General features: G+C 40.0%; 1 protein-coding gene across 2 annotated transcripts in view; it reads left to right on the top strand.

The window, feature by feature from the left end:
* ARHGAP10 (Rho GTPase activating protein 10) overlaps positions 1-14,042 on the top strand; it is a 169,188-nt gene extending 155,146 nt beyond the window's left edge. For both annotated transcript variants that reach the window (XM_075198927.1, XM_075198919.1), the window contains 3 exons: positions 7,823-7,975; positions 11,309-11,400; positions 13,284-14,042. In XM_075198927.1, the coding sequence (XP_075055028.1) occupies positions 7,823-7,975; positions 11,309-11,400; positions 13,284-13,372 (334 nt within the window). In that variant the 3' untranslated portion in view covers positions 13,373-14,042. The remainder of the gene's footprint in view (positions 1-7,822; positions 7,976-11,308; positions 11,401-13,283) is intronic.
* The last annotated feature ends 7,764 nt before the right edge of the window (positions 14,043-21,806 follow it).

Below are 21,806 nucleotides of genomic sequence, written 5' to 3'. Positions count from 1 at the left end.
ATTATGCAAAAGACATACTTGCACTGCACGTAATGCCACCAAAGTGGGCAGGTCCTTTCCTGCTCCACCCAACTGCGTGTTTATTATTATTTACTCCTGCCAACTAAGTACCTGCAATCTGTCATTTGTAATCCCACATGTTTATTTTTTTCCCCCTCTTCTCTTGCACCTTTTTACACATAGCACCCCCCCCCCTTTATTTTTTTTCCCTCAGAGATGTAAAGACTATTCTCTAGCACGGTGATTCTCTTTTAGACAGATACCCACCATTTTGCACAGAATAGGGGAGGATATTTGTATACTTACCTTGTAATAGCTTGCTGTCATCACGCGTGTGAGCAGCTCAAGCTATTTCCCAGTGTATGACTCTGGATGGCTGGTTCAGCTGTCACATTCTTTAGATAGCTGTCACCCTATCATGTAATTTCGTCCAGTGATGAGGCGCATGTGTAGCCAGCACTCAAGGTCCTCTGCACAAGTCCGGGAGCTTCGGCCCCAATATTCCGGGAATCTTCCAGATATTACAGAAGAATAGGCAAGTATGCAATAATCTAAACTGATAAAAAAAATTATTTCCTACAGACATGACATGTCACTGACCAGTTACCCATACTCCTTTGCATCATACAGTTAGAATACACATGATGGTTCTTTCAGGATTAAGGAAATGTCTGTACATGACGCCAGTATGCTTTGTTCTTTACCATCACAACCCACTCACTTTCAGTAACCTGGACTTACTAAGGGACTTAACAACATAGAGAAATAGAAAATGTGCTGTTAACCTGTCAGCTCACAGCATAAACATAATAATGGAGCCCTGTGATTGCACTGGAGAACATAATCCCCTCAAGTGATGTGCCATGTGTCTTTTGTGCTTGGTTTTCAAAACTTTTTTGTTGCTATAAGGAAATGGAAAGAAATCTTAATACAGTAGATCTTTTCATTTCAACATTAAACTGCAGGTTTTTAAAATAGGGAAATTGGTGCTCTAAGTGGAACAAAACTGCAGAGTATAATTACTTTAGTACATCAGAGAAGTGAATAGATCCCCATTAGTCTTAATGTTATGTCTGCTGTCAGTCAGCTAATATCCACAATAACCGAAGTGTTTCCTTTCTGCGGTCTCCTGCTCAGGCATTAGCAACTTCAATTGGGTATTTGAAGTACAGCAGTTCTTGTGTGTTTGACATATATATTTTACTGTAATAGCTTTAAGACCTCTGTGATATTCACTTTAACCATTTCATGTGAGATAATCGGGACAATAAATGTATCTTATTTATGATATTTTGCAGCAGCAATAAATACAGTGAATTTATTATTGTTTTCAAATACTTTTTGAGGGGAACTGCCAGGCGACCCTTGGGTGATGAAGCAAAATATACATAGATATAGAGATGTAGAGAGATAGAGAGAGAGGGAGATAGACAGAGACATTATATATATATATATATATATATATATATATATATATATATATATATATATATATACGTGTGTGTGTGTAGCAGTAAATGTTTCAATGACGCGGCATTACATCACGGGGTGGGGCTAAAGTTACGCCATTTTCTAAGCCCCGCCCATACCCCTCAGGGAACACCCAGAGAGGCGCCTAAAGAGTTGGCATGTATGCATGAACTACAGAAGTAAAATTGCTTTTTGGTAAATTCAAACAAGTGCTTTTATTTTAGCTCCCATTTCAGTTTAATTAATAAAAGTATTCACATGTAATGCTTCAAGTGAAGAATAATACCATATATTATTAAAGTTCTGTTACTAAACTGAAAATAAGCCCCTTGAAGACTTTTAGGGGAATTTAATATGCTGCCTAAATGCAATCTGTGTGCAAGTTGTTTTTTTTTTTTCCTGTGATGGTGATTTGCAAATAGTGCTAGAATGTCTGAAGGTGCTAAAATAAACTGTGACTAAAAGAATGTGTATTTTCAAATGGTTGAAAAGCAGTTGCTAACTGCAACATGACCTGAAAATATCATTGTAAATACACTTCATTTAACTTGCTATATTCGCTAACAGGCTATAAGGCAGTGAGGGGTAGAATGTAAGTGGTTGAGCCGCACTCTCTCCTTCCATAGGTATGTCGCATGCCCTCCCTGTTCTCAGAGGGACTGCTGTTGTCCACCGCTGATACAAAGGCTTAGTATTTAAAGACCCGGTGTTAAATCAATAACGCCCACGTTTAATGATTAGCTTCCTTCCTGCATCCAGCCCGTTACCCTCATTACATGAAGACCACACACACACACACACACACACACACACACACACACACACACACACACCTCTTCACTCACACTTTCCTTACCGTCAGCTGCATTGTGTATAGGAGATGCAGACTCTCTTTTGTGCCTTTCTTGCAGCCTGCACGCATGGTACGGCTCCTGTCATGTGGTGCTCGTTGTGACGTGGGTCTGTTACAGACAGGCATACGGAGAGCAGGGAGGAGATCTACTGATACATATAGGGTAAGAGAGAGGGGGGAACAAATCATACAATCTGCGGCCGCATGAAGGTGGTCTTATGCACACATGCTCTGCTAGGATAGCAGAGCATATGTGCAGTTTAAAATGAAGTGGGGAGGAGAAGTGCCGGTATGTCATACCAGCACATACCGTCCCAGTTCCAGCACTGATACAAAAGAGTAAAAAGCAGTGACCTACAAGAATGGGCAGAAGGTCACATCATTCTGGGAAGAGGTTTTAATTCTATAAGGAACTTAATGATTGACAGATAAACCCAGGAGGGTATGAGACGCCGCTGTACACCATCACTTAGAATATATATATATTTCTATTCGCATCCACAAGAATTGACTATTGGCTACTACATAGGATTGTCTCATATAGAATACATAATTATCTCCGGTCATGCTCCATTGGTTCACAATTAAACATGCCCATCTCTAGTTGAAACAGTTAGCATTTCCCCTTGTTAGATTTATCAGAATCTTTTAAATCTCATATTAAGTATCATCTATTAAATTATATAGATGATAATATAGAACACTTGCAAGATATAAATCTCTTCTGGAAGGAAGCCTCTTAACCGTTTATGCAAGGGCACGTTATAGCCTATGTGATCCAGTATAAAGAAATATCATGCCCTGAATACAGAGCTAACTAAGTCATATTCTGAATTTAATATATCAAACAATGAAGCTAACAAGATAAGATACAAAGAAGCTAATACTCTTTATGGCACATTGTGCACAGAGGGAGTTCAAATGAGTTTATATTATCAACGAAACAAATATTTTTGCTGTGATAACAAATCTGGCAAATTACTGCCAAATTTAAAAGTATTACTTCAATTAGATCAAATTCCCAACACAGTATCTTAGAATCCCAGAAAATTTCAGAGGAATTTTTATATTATAAGCATTTATATGAACCTATTACAGATGATCCCCCCCCCCCCCCCCCCCAAAAGAAATTACGTTCTTTAAAGAGGCCGCACTGTGGAAACTTACGGCAGATGAGAGAGAGACACTGATGTTCCCAATAACTGAACAAGAAATGAAAGGACAAATCACCTCATTACACAATGTAAAACTTCCAGGCCCAACCTGGTGGACACAGAGTATAATAACATGCTCTCCATTCATGTCACACAGCACCTGGCAGTGCTCTTTAATCTTTATCTTGATACTATAATTCTGCACCAAAAGAGTTTACTGTGGCCACAATAATAGTTCTACCAAAGCCAAACAAAGACCCAGAACTAGTACAAGTAATATAGGGTGTGGTAGGGTTTATCTGACCGGCAATGGCTGGCCCCACCACCTGTATAATGTAATCCAGGCGGTGGGGCCAGCTATTGCCGCTTTAAAAGCACCATTTTTACTGTGTCCATTCCAAGTAACGTCATTTGTCACTGTACATATTTATTTCAATTGCATGTTGCATTTGGAGGCGATTGAAGCTGTTCGATCCAGTGTCTGTCTGTTATATAGTAAGTACATATTTTCAGCTTGTCTGTGTCATGGTAATCAGCATTGTTTTGTAGTTCTAAACTATGTGGCATTTAAATTGCCGTTTTGGTGACTACCACCGGTAATATACACCAGTCTCTCTACTCAATCAAAACAAATATTATCCCTACCTGACTTCAAACTATGGTGCCAACTTTACTACATACAACAAAAACGGGATTCACTAAAGGCAAACACACTGTGTATAATGTTCATTATCTGATCGCAGCTACCTCTCATTTATCAGTGCAAAGAAAATAATAATATAACAGGGAGCTTAGAAGTAGACAACACTTTTGACCGCATTTCATGGTCAAACTTATCAAAATATTTAAATTGCACTCAGTATTTTCTTGGGTTAGAGGAACAAGGTAGAGCTGTCCGTCCACTCCTCCTCTCTGGTGTGACAGTGTCAGACAAAATGTATTTATCTAGGCAGCCTGCTGGATCTTGTGTTACAATCCGTAAAGTTGTTGGCTTAGGAAGCGTTAGAAGACATTAAGAGATCATTTAAATTTCTGATCTAGAAAACAGAATGAAAACTCAGTGCAAAGCGACCATTCATTACGTCAACCAAACCAAGCACTTTCGTTTACTGCATTGGAAGCAATATGTTATTCCTTCTGCTACTAGTCATTACATGAGCACAGAGCAGTGAATAGGGGATGAGATCTTAGGTAATAAACCATCCATAAAGTAAGGGAATTGTGAAAAAATATATTTCAGAAGGAAAACCCTTGTAGCTTTGGGAAATATCAACACTGACTTTTAAGGCTTCATAAAGAGAACCATCAGACATGTATCTCAGAAACATTACAACTTTTTAAGAATTTATTTTTTAAACGTATTCAGCATAGCATTGATCTAAACACATTGTATAAATTCTTCCCACCTTATTTACATGGATGTGGTTCCCCTTGATGTTTTTCAGGTTAATTGAATGAAGATGATGGTTAGGTTCCTGTTATAAGTGCTAGTTGATCTGTATCGGGAGATTTGTGACAGCTGTAACCCTTTCTGAAGCTCTCAGCATTCAACTACTCTTTTTTTGCTGTTGCCTTGGTTACAATCCAGATATCCACTTAAATCTTTTTACAGTAATTGGTTACCTATCTCTTCCTATAAGTGGAGGAAGGGTTATCGCTTGTAATGCAGTGCTCTACAACCCACCTAATCCCATACTAAAAATGTTTCTTTCTGACTCTCTCATCCCTTCATGTACCAGCAATGGGAAGCACATTGATATCAGATATATGTTACAATTACACAGTTACATTTTTGGAATTAGTATATGTTTTGTAGCAATGTGATACAATATGTGATGTTAAATTGAAAAAAGCAAAACTTTTCTATGACACATTTATCTGAAAATGTTATTTAATATCGCTGCATAATATACACTACATGGCCAAAAGTATGTGTACACCCGAACATCACATCAATATGTGCTTGTTGAACATCTCATACTAAAACCGTGGGCATTAATATAGAGTTGGTCTCCCCTTGCTGATATAACAGCCTGCACTTTTCTGGGAAGGCTTTCCACTAGATTTTGGAACATAGCAGTGGGGAATCACATCTATTCAACTACAACAGCATTACTGAGCTCAGACATATAAAACTTATCATGGAATTATTGTCTTATTTCTGACCATTGTTCACTGCATAAATCCCATAAGATAATTAGAGATATGTATTACAATATGCTACCTAGTGAAAGCATTATCTGTCTTTAGAAAACAAAACAATATGACATTTGAGTAGATCAAGCATAAAAATTGGTCTGGTCATGAATAGTCGAAAACCCTTCACTCACTAAGTGGTTAAATATTACTGTATATTGTGTTTTTTAATTGTTAAAACACAGTTGCTTGATATTTATATCTAATGTTTTGTTCTGTTATAAGTTTACTAAAAATGTGATCTAATCGAACACCTTTAGGTTCTGAAATCGGACTAAAATAGCTCTGAGTCCCAAGTGCCTACATCACTTTGTGTGACCAATATTTGAAAGTTGCAGCCATTTGGCATTTTGTCCAAACCCCTAGACCTGACGGGATACCATTTAAGCAGTTGATGACTGCATAGGCTGCTGGAAGTGGTCATTAATGACCCTCGACTAACATCAGATAGACCTCAGTCAGATGTTGATTAGGATCGGTGATGTTTTTGGACCTATATGCTGTTTTAATTTGTGGCCTTATAATAGTGTGTATTGGCACCTCAACCCATATGATAGTAGAAGATGTGAATGTATAAAAAACTGCATAAAATTATAGTTATTGTTTCTATCAGAAGAAATGGCAACACTAGATACTATTTCATTTACATGTATCTAATTATTGAACTCTGTTAGTTGCCAATAATAATCGGTTAGAAATTCTCACTCTAGGACCGAGGCATGGATTAACATCAAAGTAATTACCAATGCCCATCTCAAAGCTTGGCATAGATTCCAATTAATTAGCATTTTATCCATTCAGCTAAAAATTATTTAGTAAAAATTTGCAAGCAACCTTTACCACCTCATAGCCATATGGTCAAAATAAAATTGACTTGTAGCTTTAAAAGAAAATAATTTGACCAGTTTTGGGAGCCGTGGTTTTCTTACAATACAGGTGATAAAAGTGCTTCTTAATCATAAAAAAATACATATAAAAAGAAGAGGGACATATTCCTAATATATAATTAAAACTTCTATATAGCCCATCAGTTTTCAAGAGATATTCTCCATTTGTTTAAGTGTGACCCTTGCATATTAAAGATTACTTTCCCTAGGGAGCTGCAGCGCACAGTTTGGGAACCCCTGTGTTAGACCCTTGGTAATTCTCACCCTATTGACTAAAGCACTTAAAGTCTCATGAACATTGCAGTTTTTGCATACAAGTTGTTTGTTTATTGGTTTTCTGCTATACAGTGGTGGTCGACTGTACCATCAAAATATTTAAGGCAAAAACATGGTTGTGTGGAATAAGAATGATCATAAGAGTATGATGTCAGGAACCAGCACTGTGTTTTTTGTTTGTTTTGTTTCTATACCTAAGACCTATAATAGAAAATTGTACAGTTGTGGCTCTCATTTCACTTCATGAAAACAGTGGGTAACAATGGAATTCTAGCTATTGTGCTGTAGAAAGATATCATATGCATCCCCACAGTCTATCGCCAGCATTAGTAAATGCTGACTTGTGCATCTTCCTGCTAAGGCAGGATTTATTTCTATAAAGTGATCTGAGTTTGGTGTATAATTTAGATGTCGGTAAATCAATATGCAGACACTGGGTCAAGCCGCTTTCCCAGGTATTTTAAACCAAATCACTTACTAATCTGTCTACAGTAAATTGCTGTAATATGTGTTTGGGAAGTCTTAAACTTTAAACCTGCACCTACATATTAAATGCCATGGAAACGCGCTTGTGTGGGAAAATGTATATTCAGCTGTTCAGCTTCTGTTTCAGAGAGCCTGTTTTCGAACATTAAGATAAGGGTTTATGGAGTGAATTTTCTGTTTCAGAGAGACTGTCTATAAGTATATAACCTTGACGGTTCAGTTCTGGCTAGACTTTATAAAGCTGACAATGATTGAGGTTTTGATTAACTTGGAAGAGGTGCCTCTACAGTACCAATACAATCGGTGACCACCTGCTGGTCTAGTGAAAGACCCAGAAACCGTGAATCAGGTCCTCAATGCCAGTTTGTACTAAAAGATGGTTAAGAACGGTTTAACAAAAGCTATTTTATTAGTTGTAAGATTTTCAGTGACTCTTCTGTACGAAAAAAATAACACCACAATAATGGTAACTCTTTGTTTTTGATTTATACTTTATTCAGATCAACTCTTGTTCATGGTCCGTTGGTATCATGGGTAAATAGTGAGACTCCAACAGTGTCAACTGAACTTACCTCTCCAACGGTGAGAGAACCATCACCCTCAGTGGAGCCTGAAGCATCCCCTGCTCTCCTTACCGCTCTACCTTCAGGCAGGTACTGCACTAGTCTTTATGGGAATATTACTAGATTACACATCTTGGTATTTATTTTTAAAATGAAAGTGATCCTTAATCGCCTAATGATGATCTGACCTATAATGTTTGATATATGCTGCGCTTTTAATTTTGAATAGGTTTTTTTGTGTCTGTAAAATAATGTCACACTTTAGGTATGGCACACATGCCCTCACAGTATGTATGGGTGGTGGGGAAACCTTGCGAGTGCCTTCAATTGCGTTTGAAAGGGGCCTTGTAGAAACCAGTTGCATGTTTTTAAATCTTAAGTTTCACAATAAAATACTTACTCATATTATTCTGAGCTCCGTGTATCTAAATAGTATATTTAAATACAGTGCCTTGAAGAAATATTCACTTTTTTTGCACTTAAGATTCTCTGACTGATTTTTTTTTTGATTTTTTTTTTTTTTTTTTTCTTTCGTATTTTTAGAATGGGAATGATTATTTGTGAGTCAAACGTTATCATGATTATCTTCTACCCTCTGATAAAGATCATCTTTGTGGAATGCCTTGGAGATTGTTGTTGTACATTATCTTCCATTGCAGCCACTGACTCGCGGTCACAGTTGGCCTCAAAGTAATCTTCTCTGATAACAGTCCTTCTTGTCCAGCAACTAAGTATATGGGGTGGAACGCCTTCCACTACTGTCCAGTGGGCTGCTCAGAGGATTGTTCAATGCCTTTGAAATGGTCTTATTCCCTTCCTGGGATTTATGCCTCTTTATAATCATCTCAACGACTTCTTTGAAATGATCTTTTGTCTTCATTTTGACTCTTTCTACCATCATCATCATCACCATTTATTTATATAGCACCACTAATTCCGCAGCGCTGTACAGAGAACTCACATCAGTCCCTGCCCCATTGGGGCTTACAGTCTAAATTTCCTAACACACACACACAGAGAAGGACACACAGACTAGAGTAATTTGTTATCAACCAATTAACCTACCAGTATGGTTTTGGAGTGTGGGAGGAAACCGGAGCACCCGGAGGAAACCCGCGCAAACACAGGAAAACATACAAACTCCTCACAGATAAGGCCATGGACTGGAATTGAACTCAGTGCTTTAAGGCAGAAGTGCTAACCACTTAGCCACACAAATGCAGTAGGACCTAACTGAGGAAGGGATGTTTATATTTATAACGCAGATGACCCACTTATTTCTTACTCATGTGGAGTCAGTGGATAATGTGGACCTCATTTATGAAGCGCCTTGGTTATGATTGTGCCCAGCTTGTCTCTCGCTACACCATGAAGATCATGCCGAATATCCAAAAATATCAAGGCACACTGCAAAAGTGTAAACATCACATTGAAGTCCAACCTTCTTTAGTACCAATCTTTTCATTAAAATAATAATTTCTGTTTTTCTTCTACAATTCTACTTTCATCAGGCATTTTTTATTACATGTGGCAATTTAGGTTAAGCTTATTATATTGTTAGGGCTGTGGGTAAAAATATGCTTTCCTTTTGAAGCGTCACATCAAGGTGCAAAATAGGTCCATTTATGAGTATAGGGCGAGTTGCAAGTTTTGCCAGCTCTCAATTGGTGTAAAATTCAAATGTTTTTGGAAATGCTGTGCTGCCCGCCACACAGCAAAGAACACGCTCTAATAGAGTGCCCTCTCCACTCCTTTATCTCATTTCAATGATCTCACACTCCGAAAGGAAATAGTGCTTCTTCACTGCCCACAAAATTAGACGCATCAGCATGGATACAACATAGGAACGTCCTCAATCCTCACCGCGGACTGTGCAAATGCCCCCGTCTTGCTCTGTAAATCTTTGCGCATTAACGTGCACAGCGGTACGAAAGCTTATTTTTGCAGAGGTTTTTATGCTTTGTAAATGAGTCCTATTATGTGAGTTTAGAGGTATTGTATTACAACCTGTGTGGATGTAGTCACAAGGGATTTGAATAGCTTTCATTTTAGTAATTTGGGGAATGGTCTTGGAATATTGATATCGACTTGACATGGATACTTTGTGGATCAATGCCAGAAAATCCTACTTCAATCTATTTTAAATTCTGAGCCACCAAAACCCCTCTACCGTTGTTAACAACACAACCATCTCATCTGTCACCCAACTCCGTTGCCTGGGTGTCACCCTTGACTCCTCTCTCTCTCTCTTTTGCCCCCCACGTCCAATCCATTGCTCAAGCCTGTCGCTTCCAACTGCACAACATCGCCCGCATCCGACCCTTCCTCTCACAAGACGCCACCAAAACCATCATCCACGCACTCATCATCTCCCGCCTGGACTACTGCAACCTCCTCCCCATCTCCCATCTCGCCCCCCTCAGATCTGTACTTAATGCAACTGCTAGACTCGTCTTTCTCTCACGCTGCTCCTCCTCTGCCTCCCCTCTCTACCAGGCCTTACACTGGCTCCCTTTCTCCTACAGAATCCTCTTTAAACTCCTTACTACCACTTACAAAGCTCTCTCCAAGTCTACTGCCCCCTACATCTCTAACCTCCTTACCATTCACACTCCTGCCCGCTCCCTGCGCTCGGCAAATGACCGTCGCCTCTCCTCCACTCTTACTACCTCTTCCCACTCCAGAGTCCAAGACTTCTCCCGAGCTGCCCCCCTGCACTGGAATGACCTCCCTCGCTCCATCCGTCTCGCACCCAATCTGTGCTCCTTCAAACGGGCACTCAAAACTCACCTGTTCCTGAAAGCCTACCAACCATCCACTTAACCCCTCATCCACTCTGGTGGTTCTCCCCCCTCTCCTCTGGTCCCTTTCTCTCCCTTGCATCACTGCCTCCCTTCGTGCCTGTTTTGTCCACCCTCCGTTAGGATGTAAGCTCGCATGAGCAGGGCCCCTCTCCCCTCCTGTCTCCACACCGACTCTTCTGCTCCGCCCTCACTCCATATGTCTGCCCGGAGTTTCTTAAGCATTGGTACTTAGTGTTTATTGTTCTGTAATGTTTTACCCTGTATGGTCTACTGTTCGTACTATGTAAGGTGCTGTGAAAACCCTGTGGCGCCCAACAAATAAATGATGATAATTATAATAATAATGTGTTGAATACTTTTTCAGGACAATATATAGGCTCCATACGGCTTTACATCCAATTTAAGCATATTAGAATACATACATAAATTGCCTTTTGAACGTACATTATTTTGCATCTATAGATGGTGGGTACACACTTTATTGGGATTGAGTGCTCTTCTATTTACACTGATCTCAATCTGGCTTTGCTGTGTTTACTTGGAACTTTTTTTTTTTTTTTTTTTTTTTTAACGATCACACTATTTTTCACCTTTGGCTAATAATACTTTGTCACTACAGCATCCCTGGCAGAATCGCAAGAGCCGTATATCCCTGTGAGGCAGAACACAGCTCAGAGTTATCATTTAAAGTAGGAGAGGTGTTTGAAAATGGTAAGTAATTTTTTTTATGTTTGCAAACCTAAACAGCAATGCATTATTTGAAGATATTTTATCACATAGTTCTGGTTAGGAAATGAACTGTCTGGATACTGGACAGTCAATGGTGTGCATTTAAGTCTAGGTTTTCATTGTACTTTAATTATGTAGAAACAATACAAGACAATTATTTTATGGCACAGGGTGTTGTCATCTAAATTTGTAAAAATAACTATAGATATGTCCTGTCTAGTGACGCAGGACCACCCCTCTAGCGTGCAGACTGAGCGGTTGTGTATTACACATTAGAATATGACGGCACACGCATTCTGACAGCAGTCATGGCTAGCTGCATTTACCAGCATGCCCTGTAACAATCTCATCTATTTAGTTGGATGATTATTCAGCACTGTGCTCCATTTTGGCCCATCCTTCACAATACTGGGCAACTTTGGCAATGTCAACAGCGATATCAGTATGTGTGTCACCAGTATTTGTATGGATTCTGTGTGCTGATAATCTACACATTATCTGCTGAGTAGCAGTTATACTGCTGTTTCAGAAGTTGACAGTTTATAGTGGTCTTCCCTGTTAAATGTGTAAAATTGTGGCATTGGTATGCCACTATTTACAGCCACTCATACCAGTCCGCTTCTTATTGCTTTATATGCATGTATTCTTGCTTCCTGCTCCTGGAGAATATGTAAATCAGAGATGCGTGTGAAATGGAACAAAGGAAATAGAAAAGAACCCATTCCTTGCTTTCCCTCCCTTGTTTCTGCCTATAGTATAAACCAGGCCTGGACAATCAGTGGCTCTCCAGGTGTTGTAAAACTACAAGCCCCAGCATGCTTTGCCAGCCAACATCTTACAGGGTATGCTGGCTTCCTGGTAATTTAATGTTCTTAAGATTCCATGATGCATGTTGCACTGCCATTAATGAAAATGTGTAGTTTGAAATACATTGGTGTTTTTGCAGGGTTCAATGGGTTGATCTATTATAATGCTGCTTTGATAGTCAATGCTAATAATAGTTTTCTGTACATTGTAATAATTAAAAGGATATATTTATGTATTCAGTTCTAAAGACAAGAAGTAAACATGCTGTAAACATTTTTAATATATTTAAAAACATTTTGTACAGAAAGTTAAGACAGACTGGTAAATTACTTTAGTAATCAGTAGCATGTTTTCTCAACCATCCTTATTATTGATTCCTTTGTTATTACTCCCACTTCATTGGGTCGATAGCTGAATAGCACTACAAGTGCCAGCATGCACTTCCACACAAGTGCATGCCAGTACTTGTAGTGCCACGTGTGGAATATAAATGGTGCACATGAAACAAGTGTTGTTCCCATCATAAAATTGATTACCCCCATTAGCAATCCTGACTCTTATATTGCCCTCATAATAATAATGCTCTTTTAATACAATGAACAATAAAAATTGCCTCCATAAATTAAAAAATACTGTTGTCCCCATAAACATTCAATACGGATTGCCACAATAATTCATAACGCAATGTTGCCCCCTCATATGTTAATGGCACAATGGGGCTACCAGCATGTTAACAACCACCTCTTTTGTTCTGGCAGTTGTGCAGTGGCTTGTGAAACCACCACTTCATACATTCGACGGCGTGTATGTCATCAAGGTTAAAAATTGGGACAGCAACGTTGAATGCTGGATAAAACACCAGTTTTTCAGTAGTTTTGCCTTTAAAACCCGCCCATAAAAACACCTCAACTAGGTGGTTTAATGAAACTGACGTTTGATTCATTTACTCCCATCTGTTTTACAATGCAGCAACAATTGGTCATTTGTCCATCCTTTTTTTTTTTTTTTTATAAAGACCATGTTATTTATAATGACAGCTCTTCTGTTTTTTTCCCCAGTACATAACTCAATGGAGCCGGGGTGGCTTGAGGGAACCCTGAATGGCAGACGGGGACTTATTCCACAAAATTATGTTCAGTTTCTCTAGCTGTATGTATTTGGTGCTCAGAAGCTGTACATGGTATCCATGGATTTCTGTTCTGTTGACTCATATCTTGTGGCTCCCTAGTCCACTGGACTAGACTTCAGTTTGGAAAATGTCATTAAATGAACGGGCATGCAATATTACCAAACTAAAAGGACACATTTTATTTAATGTTTGCATTTGTTACTGTATATTTTTATTTTTAGCAGACACTGCTAGCTAGCATACTGTTTATCACTGATTTCACAATTTCATTCCTGGCTAATGAGATTATCTTGTGTAATTATATTTATAATAATAGTGTGATGTATAGCCTCCTTGGCTACAAATCTACAGTAATACAAATCACATGCAAGGGTTCACAAACAGTACACTTTTTTGATGTAGCTCTGTGAAAATCATTAAATATCATGTTTCAATGTTTTGCACCTTTTAAGGCTTTTGATGCTGCAATGTATTGTAAGGATGGACTCACTTTATAAAAAAAAATTACAACAGTAGCATTTTATATTACTTTTTACATCAAATTTTTTAGCAGTCACCGTGTTTGTTGTTTGTTTTTTGTTGTTGTTTTTATTTTTAAGCTTTCACTTGTTCAATGTTATTGTTTTTAAAATATAGTTTCTGACAAAAATGTAATTTTATCACAAATAAAATATTATTAGTTCTTTAATATATGCTGTGTTTTTCTGAAAGAAGCTTACTAAACATATTCGTTCTCCCATAGCAAAATCTAACTTGCTGTAATCTTGTTACCATAGGTTAAAAATGAGCAGACTAGATGGGCCAAGTGGTTATCTTCTGCCGTCAAATTCTATGTTTCTGTGTTAATTTAAACACTTGTCACACATGATTTATTTGGGATCATAAGGAGTTAATTCTTAATGGGTAACGCTCCTTTCTGCGAGACTGACAAATGACTGGAATTACACAGCCATCCGTGCGGGGCTAATTTAAGGTATACCACTTAGTTGAATTGAGGCTTAGCAAAATTGTATCACAAATGCACTGTTGTACAGTAGTCAAAGGGTGAACAAGGCCAATCATTTCCATGTATTCTCTAAACTAGCATCAAGGTCACCACACCACTTAAGTTGTTAAGCTGAGTACACACTACAGGGTTTTGTCCAATAATTGGCTCTACCAGCTGACATACGACCGCTCGTTCGAAAGTCGGGTCTGTGTGTGTAGTGACACGATTGTCGAAAGTCTGCCCAAATGGACGATTTTCGCCTCATTTGGTTGGTCGTACCGTTCAATATTTTCGTTCCAAACTCCTTTCCGCTGTGTAGTGTGTATAAATTTGCAACCAATCCACAACAATCCTCCGATACTTCCTCGACCTGGGGGGCGTGTGTATGTAAATTTATGATGCCTGTACCAGTATCACGTTGTGCTGTATCTGCAGATCACTGACTTGTGTTTTGTATACATGTGTATTGCACCTGTCTGGTTGTAGACCATTACACTTGTGTAAAACACATGTGTTATTACCCTTTGCATCTATATTGGGAACCTATTCATATTTACCCTTTATAAACTTATACCTTTATACACTAACTTACAAAGTCATATTAGCTAATATTTGTAAAATACCACACAGTGTTAATGCAACAGTTTTATTGCAGAAAAAGTAAAAAAAAATTTTTTTGCAGAATATGACAAGTGAAAAAAATAGTATTACACTTTAAAGGTGCTAGTGGTTTGTGGCACAACAGTTCCAAACAGCATACACATTTCTATAACATTTTTCTCAAGGTTTTTAATTTTTTTCTTGATGTCGCTTGGATTTATATTCCCTTTTAATTTCTTTACTTATGAAACAAGGAAATAAAAAATGTTTACCATTAGACTTCTATATCTGTAATCTTTATCCAACACCAGAAATACTCTCATTTGCTCAGTTTGCACACTGCTCGAGATCAGTTTATGTTGTGGTACCTCTGGCACAATTGCAATAATAGCGGGTTTAACCTCCATATATTCTGGAAAACAGGCGCCATTTTGGTTATTATAACGGTACAGGTATGTGACCAAAGCATTTAGTTGTCTACACATGTTCACTGAAATACCTTTGTGTATAACTTCTTTCATATCTTGGTATTCAGGTATTCAACATCAAATTGTTCTTGTTTGATAGCAGGTGTTACATTAGTGGTATCAGGCCTTCTCACCGTTAATTATTCGTTCTGACAAAAAAATAAATCTATGTTACAAATCAGGCGTTTGCATTGCTTCGTGTGAAACTAGAATGAAATACATAAAGTCCTTCAAACAGGTACACTACACGTGCTACTCACCTTTTTTTAATGCCGTAGTCGTACTGGTCCAGTACTTTTACCATCATCTCCACCTCTCTTGGGCTCATTGGCTTTGCTCTTTGCTCTTCTTGAGCATCTCCATCCCCCACCTTAACTTTTTCAAAAAAATTTGGCCCTTACAGCACCATCTCTGACTCTGTCTCTGTCTCCATAGCTGCAACCCCCACTGACACCTTCTCCTCACCCGCAACCCCCACTGATATCTTCTCCTGACCCGCAACCCCCACTGACACCTTTTCCTCTTCTCACGCTCCTCGGCGTCAGACAGGCTCCTCTGTCATTTTATACACTCAGAAATGAGTGTTCGTTTCTGCTGTGGACCAATCAGAGATGATGCCCGCAGAGAATGGATTACATTCTCTGTGGGCATTACACTTTACAAGTTTAAATGTTTTTTCTAAATTTTATGTATTGTAGTAAACTTCGATTTTATATGAATGAATGAAGAGACAGTGTTTCCTTCTCTTTTTATGCGGTTTTGGGTGTTAACTATAGTGAAAGATCTGCCCCTTTATACTAATGTCTTTGGAATATCGTTACATGCACCGCAAATGTTGCTTCAGTGTGTACGAAACTAAAATCATTGCTCGCGACAGGATGGCTGTAAAAAGTCGCTACCGGAACGGCCGCTCTTCCCTTAATCATCTGAAACAAGACTTGTGTGTATGCAGTCCATGGACCGAGCGATCGGACCATCGATCGGATGTAAAATCGATCACATAAAAAGTTGGTGGAAAATTCTGTAGTGTGTACCCAGCTTTAGAGTTAATTGAAATGTACAGTGCTTAGAACTATAGAAACATGAAGTGCTACAATAGACACATAAATGTGGCTGCTGTGTAAACAGTTACAAACTGGAAAAATAAGAGTATCTTACATAATCGGCAATAAGTGAATTTTGTTCCCTGAAGAGAAGATGGATCCTATCAACTTGGAAGCTATTTTCAAATATGAAAATAGTATGTTAAAAAACATTCTACTTTATGCCCTTTATGAGATATATAACAGCGGGATTATTAGCTAGACAAGGGCAGTGATAGTAGCTCAGCTGGCCAGGTACATTTATTGGCATAAAAGTCATAAACGAATTTTGAGGCATATTCTATCTAACTGCTGTAGTTAAGTCAATATGCCTCAAACACTGAATATATCATAAATGATGGAGGTAGAGAGGATGAGTCTGACATCAACCTTTATCTGTCAATCAGTTTTCTGTCCCAGGATTATCACATCTCCTAACTCGCACTCGGCAAACACACATAACTGACAACTTATGACAGGTCATATAACACCGTACCAAGTATGCCATTGTATCTATTACAAATTAAATATATTGTTATAGAAAAATGAGACCTCTCATAGAACTAAGAAGGCATTAGGTCTTGAGCAGATGCACACAATGAAAAACATACCTCCTAAGAGATATGAATGGGGGGTGCATACAGATATAATTACATTGCATATCCTGGGATGTGCTGCACTTACTTGAACACGCCCTTATTGTACTCTACTTACGATTGCCCCCTATTCTACCATTCCTGGTGGTGCACAGATCTAGATACATACATGTATGTATATGCAATACACAAGTATGCTTGTATAAGCCACAAAAATTAATGTACACCCAACCCTAAATGAGGCACAGTCTATTTAACACTAACATTATGGACTGATTCATTAAGAAAGGTAAATGCCGATACGTGACGTATTTTTTTGTAAAATCACTATGCTCATTCCCAGAAATAACCCATATGCCAGATGTACTGCATACGTCAGCAGACTTGTCTTTACATCCACTCGTTCAATACGGATGTGCATATGAGCGATTTATTTGCGGTCTTAAGAAAAATGCTCATTGAGTTAGTTTTGTGTGCCTTAATGAATCAGGCCTATGTGTATAAAGCAGCACAAATTTGCTTTTGTGATGCACAAGCAATAGATTTAGTTTTAAAGGAAATATGTGGATTTTCTGGTCAAAATTATGGCGTCTCCGGGGTGCAGCCTTTGTGAGAAGTTGGTGGATCTACATTGTTTTAAGATAAGTGGAGATTAGAAGCACAGATGAACAAGAAAAAGCAAGCTATCATTTTGTGGATTGGAACTATTTGAATTAGGTTGTTACAGTGAGGGCTTTTTTACAGGGCGTCATCTGCTTCCCAAAAAAGGACTTTGCCACCTCTGTGGTTTTAGTGATAGTGTCTCGTTCCTTCCTACAATGAGATACACTTTTCACCTTCCAGCTGCACTTCAGGTAGTAGTATTATGAATGAGACGTGTCCAATTATATTGGACGTATTAGGGAATCAAAATTATATATTAACCGCAAGATATGGCACAAGGAAAGTGTGGAGAATTAGAGTAACAATAAAATTAGACTGCATAAGTAAAACAGTGTAGAGGAGAGCAGGACCGGACCAGGTGCCAGGACAAGTTGACCCACTAGGACCAAAGCTTATAATATTTAGGCATGGAGTTTCTGCTTGGGTGAATATCCCACTCTTTCATTTACTGTGGCAACCCAGCTGCCAAATGAGGGTTTTTCAGTGGCCATCTACGTTCTAGCTATAATAATCTTACTAAAATAATTGCTTTGGAATCGCAAATTCAACCTTTAATTGTGCAAATGACTTCAGGTAAGTATTAAGAGTAAAGCTGGCCAATCAATATGATGCCATACTTGTACTAAATGTTATCATCTCCTATCTTTAGTACTTCACCCAAGTTATGATTGCCCCAAATAGGTGCTTTCGAATCTCAACCCAAAAAGTCCATGGACTTATGCACCAAGTTCCAAATCAGAATTGGCTGTGTCCCTAGAGACCTTGCATTGATGACCTGGAGGACCCTGTCTGCTCACGTAGAAACAATTTAGAGTACCACCTGGATTGTTCCCCACCCATTTTCTCAGGGTACCAATGGCAGCAATATAATAGGCTGCAAAATTAGGAAAGGCCGGGCCTCCAGCAGCTCTATATCGTATCTAGATTTATTCGTGCCTGCTTGTCCAGCCAGATAAGAGAGGAAAGATATTTGTTGTTATTTAAGAAAATTTGTCCAGGGATGTAATCTGGTGCATGTTTTAATGGGTAAAGAAGCTTGGGTTTGCACAATCATTTTTATTATGTTTACCTGAATTTCTCTTTCATCCATCTGGGGGACACTGCTTAACCATGGGGTTGAGTAGGGAAGGGAGGAGTCTGGCACCTAAACAGTTAACTTTTTTCTGCTGACAGGCATATCCCCCCCACCAATTCCCCACATACCTCAGTTTGAAGTAGGTGCCCTAGGAAGTAGGGCTGAACATCAGAGAGCTCCACAGTGAACAGAGTTCACTGTTTAATTGGCTTTTTCTTTTCTTTACAAAGTTTTCTTCTGTTGACTAGCGGCGAGAGGCTCTGTTGTTAACAGAGCTGGCTCATGGGAGAAGCGCCTGTCAGCTGGGGGCGGCCCTGCAGGCAGAGGAGGTAAAACGCTTCTCACAGCGGGAAGCAGTCAGCAAGAGACTCTCCCCACTGATAGCAGGGTCAGGCGCTGCTATAAAGGCAAAAAGCGCCGGTACTACTGCCGTTCCCCGGGGCCAGGCTGGAGCATACCAAGTCCCCTCCTCCAAGAGTAGGTGTAGGGGGAACTTGAAGGATGGCCGCGCTATGGAGAAAACTAGCGCTTTTTTGCGGGGAACATAATCCTAACAGGATTTCACCTAATAAGAAAGGGGAAATTGCTGTTAGTAGAGACACAGAAGGAGATGCCAGCGGTAGGGGAATGTGTTTGAGAAGCACCTCTTCCCCCTCCCCCGCAGAGTGAGCAGGTGGAAGATCCCTTTTTGGCGCCAAAATACAAAAGGAGGACAGATACAGCAGTCATTTGGAGAGAAATGCACTGCTGACACATATCTTCCCCGCTAAGTATCACTATATTTCTTCTGTGTATGCATATGTATTGTAAGACAATAATGTTTTGAAAGAGCTTTAGGTTAAAAGAAAACTATAAGCTCCCCAACCTGTCTTATTTAATCAGAAATACTATGATATGTTTATATAACCTAGTCAGTATTTTCTGATACACATTGGGGAAGTGTTTGTGCGTATGAAACGTGATTTTATTTTTTTCTTATCTTGTGATGGCTGATTAAAAGTAAAACAACACGTGCCAAACATATTGTCTGTTCAAAATGTAATGTTAAATTAACAAATGAACGGCTGGATCAGGGGGGGCTCTGTGCTGGCTGCGCTGTGACGCCTGTAATGCTGCAGCCTAAAGACAGCTCCATTCTGACAGTAGAACCTCCCGAATGGGCGGCAACATTGTCACAAGGGGTTAATACCCTTGTAAAACTGTTATCTAAACCAGTAGAGATCCCATCTACATCCGTGGCATCTCGGGGTATAACAGGAGGAATGACTGAGGATTCATTTTCCCCAGGGGTCGGACAATATCCCTCCCCGGCTCTCCAGGAGGCACCCCAGATAGGGGAGGTTGGATGGTCGGCAGTGGCTAGAGGCCTAGACCGACTTAACCAGTTACTGGAGAATCCCAGACATATACGCAGTAATAAAAGACGTAGACCAGCTAATGCGCTGTGGTCTGTGTCTGATTCAGAGGGTTCCTCGGAAGAGGAAGGGGAATTGTTGGACGATTCGGATTTGTCCATAAGAGAATCAGAGGAAAGCTCTAGACACCAGGGTATGGACGATCTGGTAAAAGCAGTTCGTCAGACCTTGGGGTTTATTGAAGTAGAAGAGACGAGGTCCTTAGACCGGTCTCTCTTTAAGAAGGCTTCTAAGCAGGTGGTCAGGTTCCCTCCCTCAGCAGAATTGAGAGGTATTGCAGAGGCCTCTTGGAAGTATCCAGATAAGAGGTTCACTGTGCCAAAAAAGTTTGTCTCTTTATATCCTCTTCAATAGGAGGATATGACTCGATGGGAACAGGTGGCGAAAGTGGATGCGCCTGTAGCGAAATTGGTTCGCCAGACCACACTACCTGTACCAGGGTCGGCGGCCTTACAGGATGCGACCGACCGTAAATTAGAATCCCTGTTGAAATCGGTCTTCTTGGCCGCTGGTACAAGCCTCAGACCAACATTGTCCTCAACCTGGGTAGCTAGGGCTATGGAAGCCTGTGCAGGGCAGTTAGAGTCCGCATTGCAGGATTCGGAACTACTACCCCTGGCCATGCACCTGAAGGAGGCAGCGGGTTATGTATATGAAGCGGCCCAGAATTCGGCCTCCATATCATCATCTATTTCTGCTACAGCTGTAGCAGCGAGAAGGGCGTTATGGTTAAGGACTTGGAATGCGGATTCAGAGTCAAAGAGGTCGTTAGAATCCATCCCGTATACGGGTGGGATGCTATTTGGTCCGGAGTTGGACTCTTGGATTTCACAGGCTTCAGGGGGTAGGAATACGTCCTTGCCTGTGAATACTCCTAGACCTAGGGCTCCTAGGTTTAGTTCTTTCAGATAGCTCTTTCGCGGGGGCGGGTCTGGCAGAGGCCAGACTGCCAGTTCAAGGGCCGTGGGAAGCAGGAGACAGTCCCGTAGAGGAAGGTCATCCTTTGCCTCTGCAGCAGGAAGGGCCTCTTCCGCTAAGCTGCCGGATAGACCAGCATCATGACTACCACCCACCTCTGGTTACAGAGGGTGGGGTGGGAGGACAGCTTCTTGGGTTCGCCCAGCAGTGGACAAAGTCCTCGGCGGACTGGTGGGTCCAGGGTATCATGAGAAGGGGTTACATGTTAGAATTCATGGGGCCAGCTCCTCACAGGTTTTTTGTAACCGGGTTACCCCGCTGTCCTCAGAAAAGACAGGCAATGCTCACGGCTGTCGATTTGCTTCTTTTAAAGAAGGTTATTATACAGGTTCCGGAGTACTAGAGAGGGAAAAGGTTTTATTCAAACCTATTCTTGGTACAAAAAACAGATGGTTCGTTCAGACCAGTGCTGAACCTCAAGCAGCTAAATCTTCATCTGAGGGTAGACTCCTTTCGTATGGAATCCCTGAGATCGGTCATAAATGGCCTGGAGACAGGCCAATTCATGGCATCAATAGACATCAGGGTTGCCTATCTCCACGTTCCGATCTGGGAGGGGCATCAGCCTTTTCTCAGGTTCACGATAGG

This window comes from Mixophyes fleayi, chromosome 1 (assembly GCF_038048845.1).
Source record: "Mixophyes fleayi isolate aMixFle1 chromosome 1, aMixFle1.hap1, whole genome shotgun sequence".
NCBI lineage: Eukaryota > Metazoa > Chordata > Amphibia > Anura > Limnodynastidae > Mixophyes > Mixophyes fleayi.
This window is presented reverse-complemented; position numbering and strand designations above follow the sequence as displayed.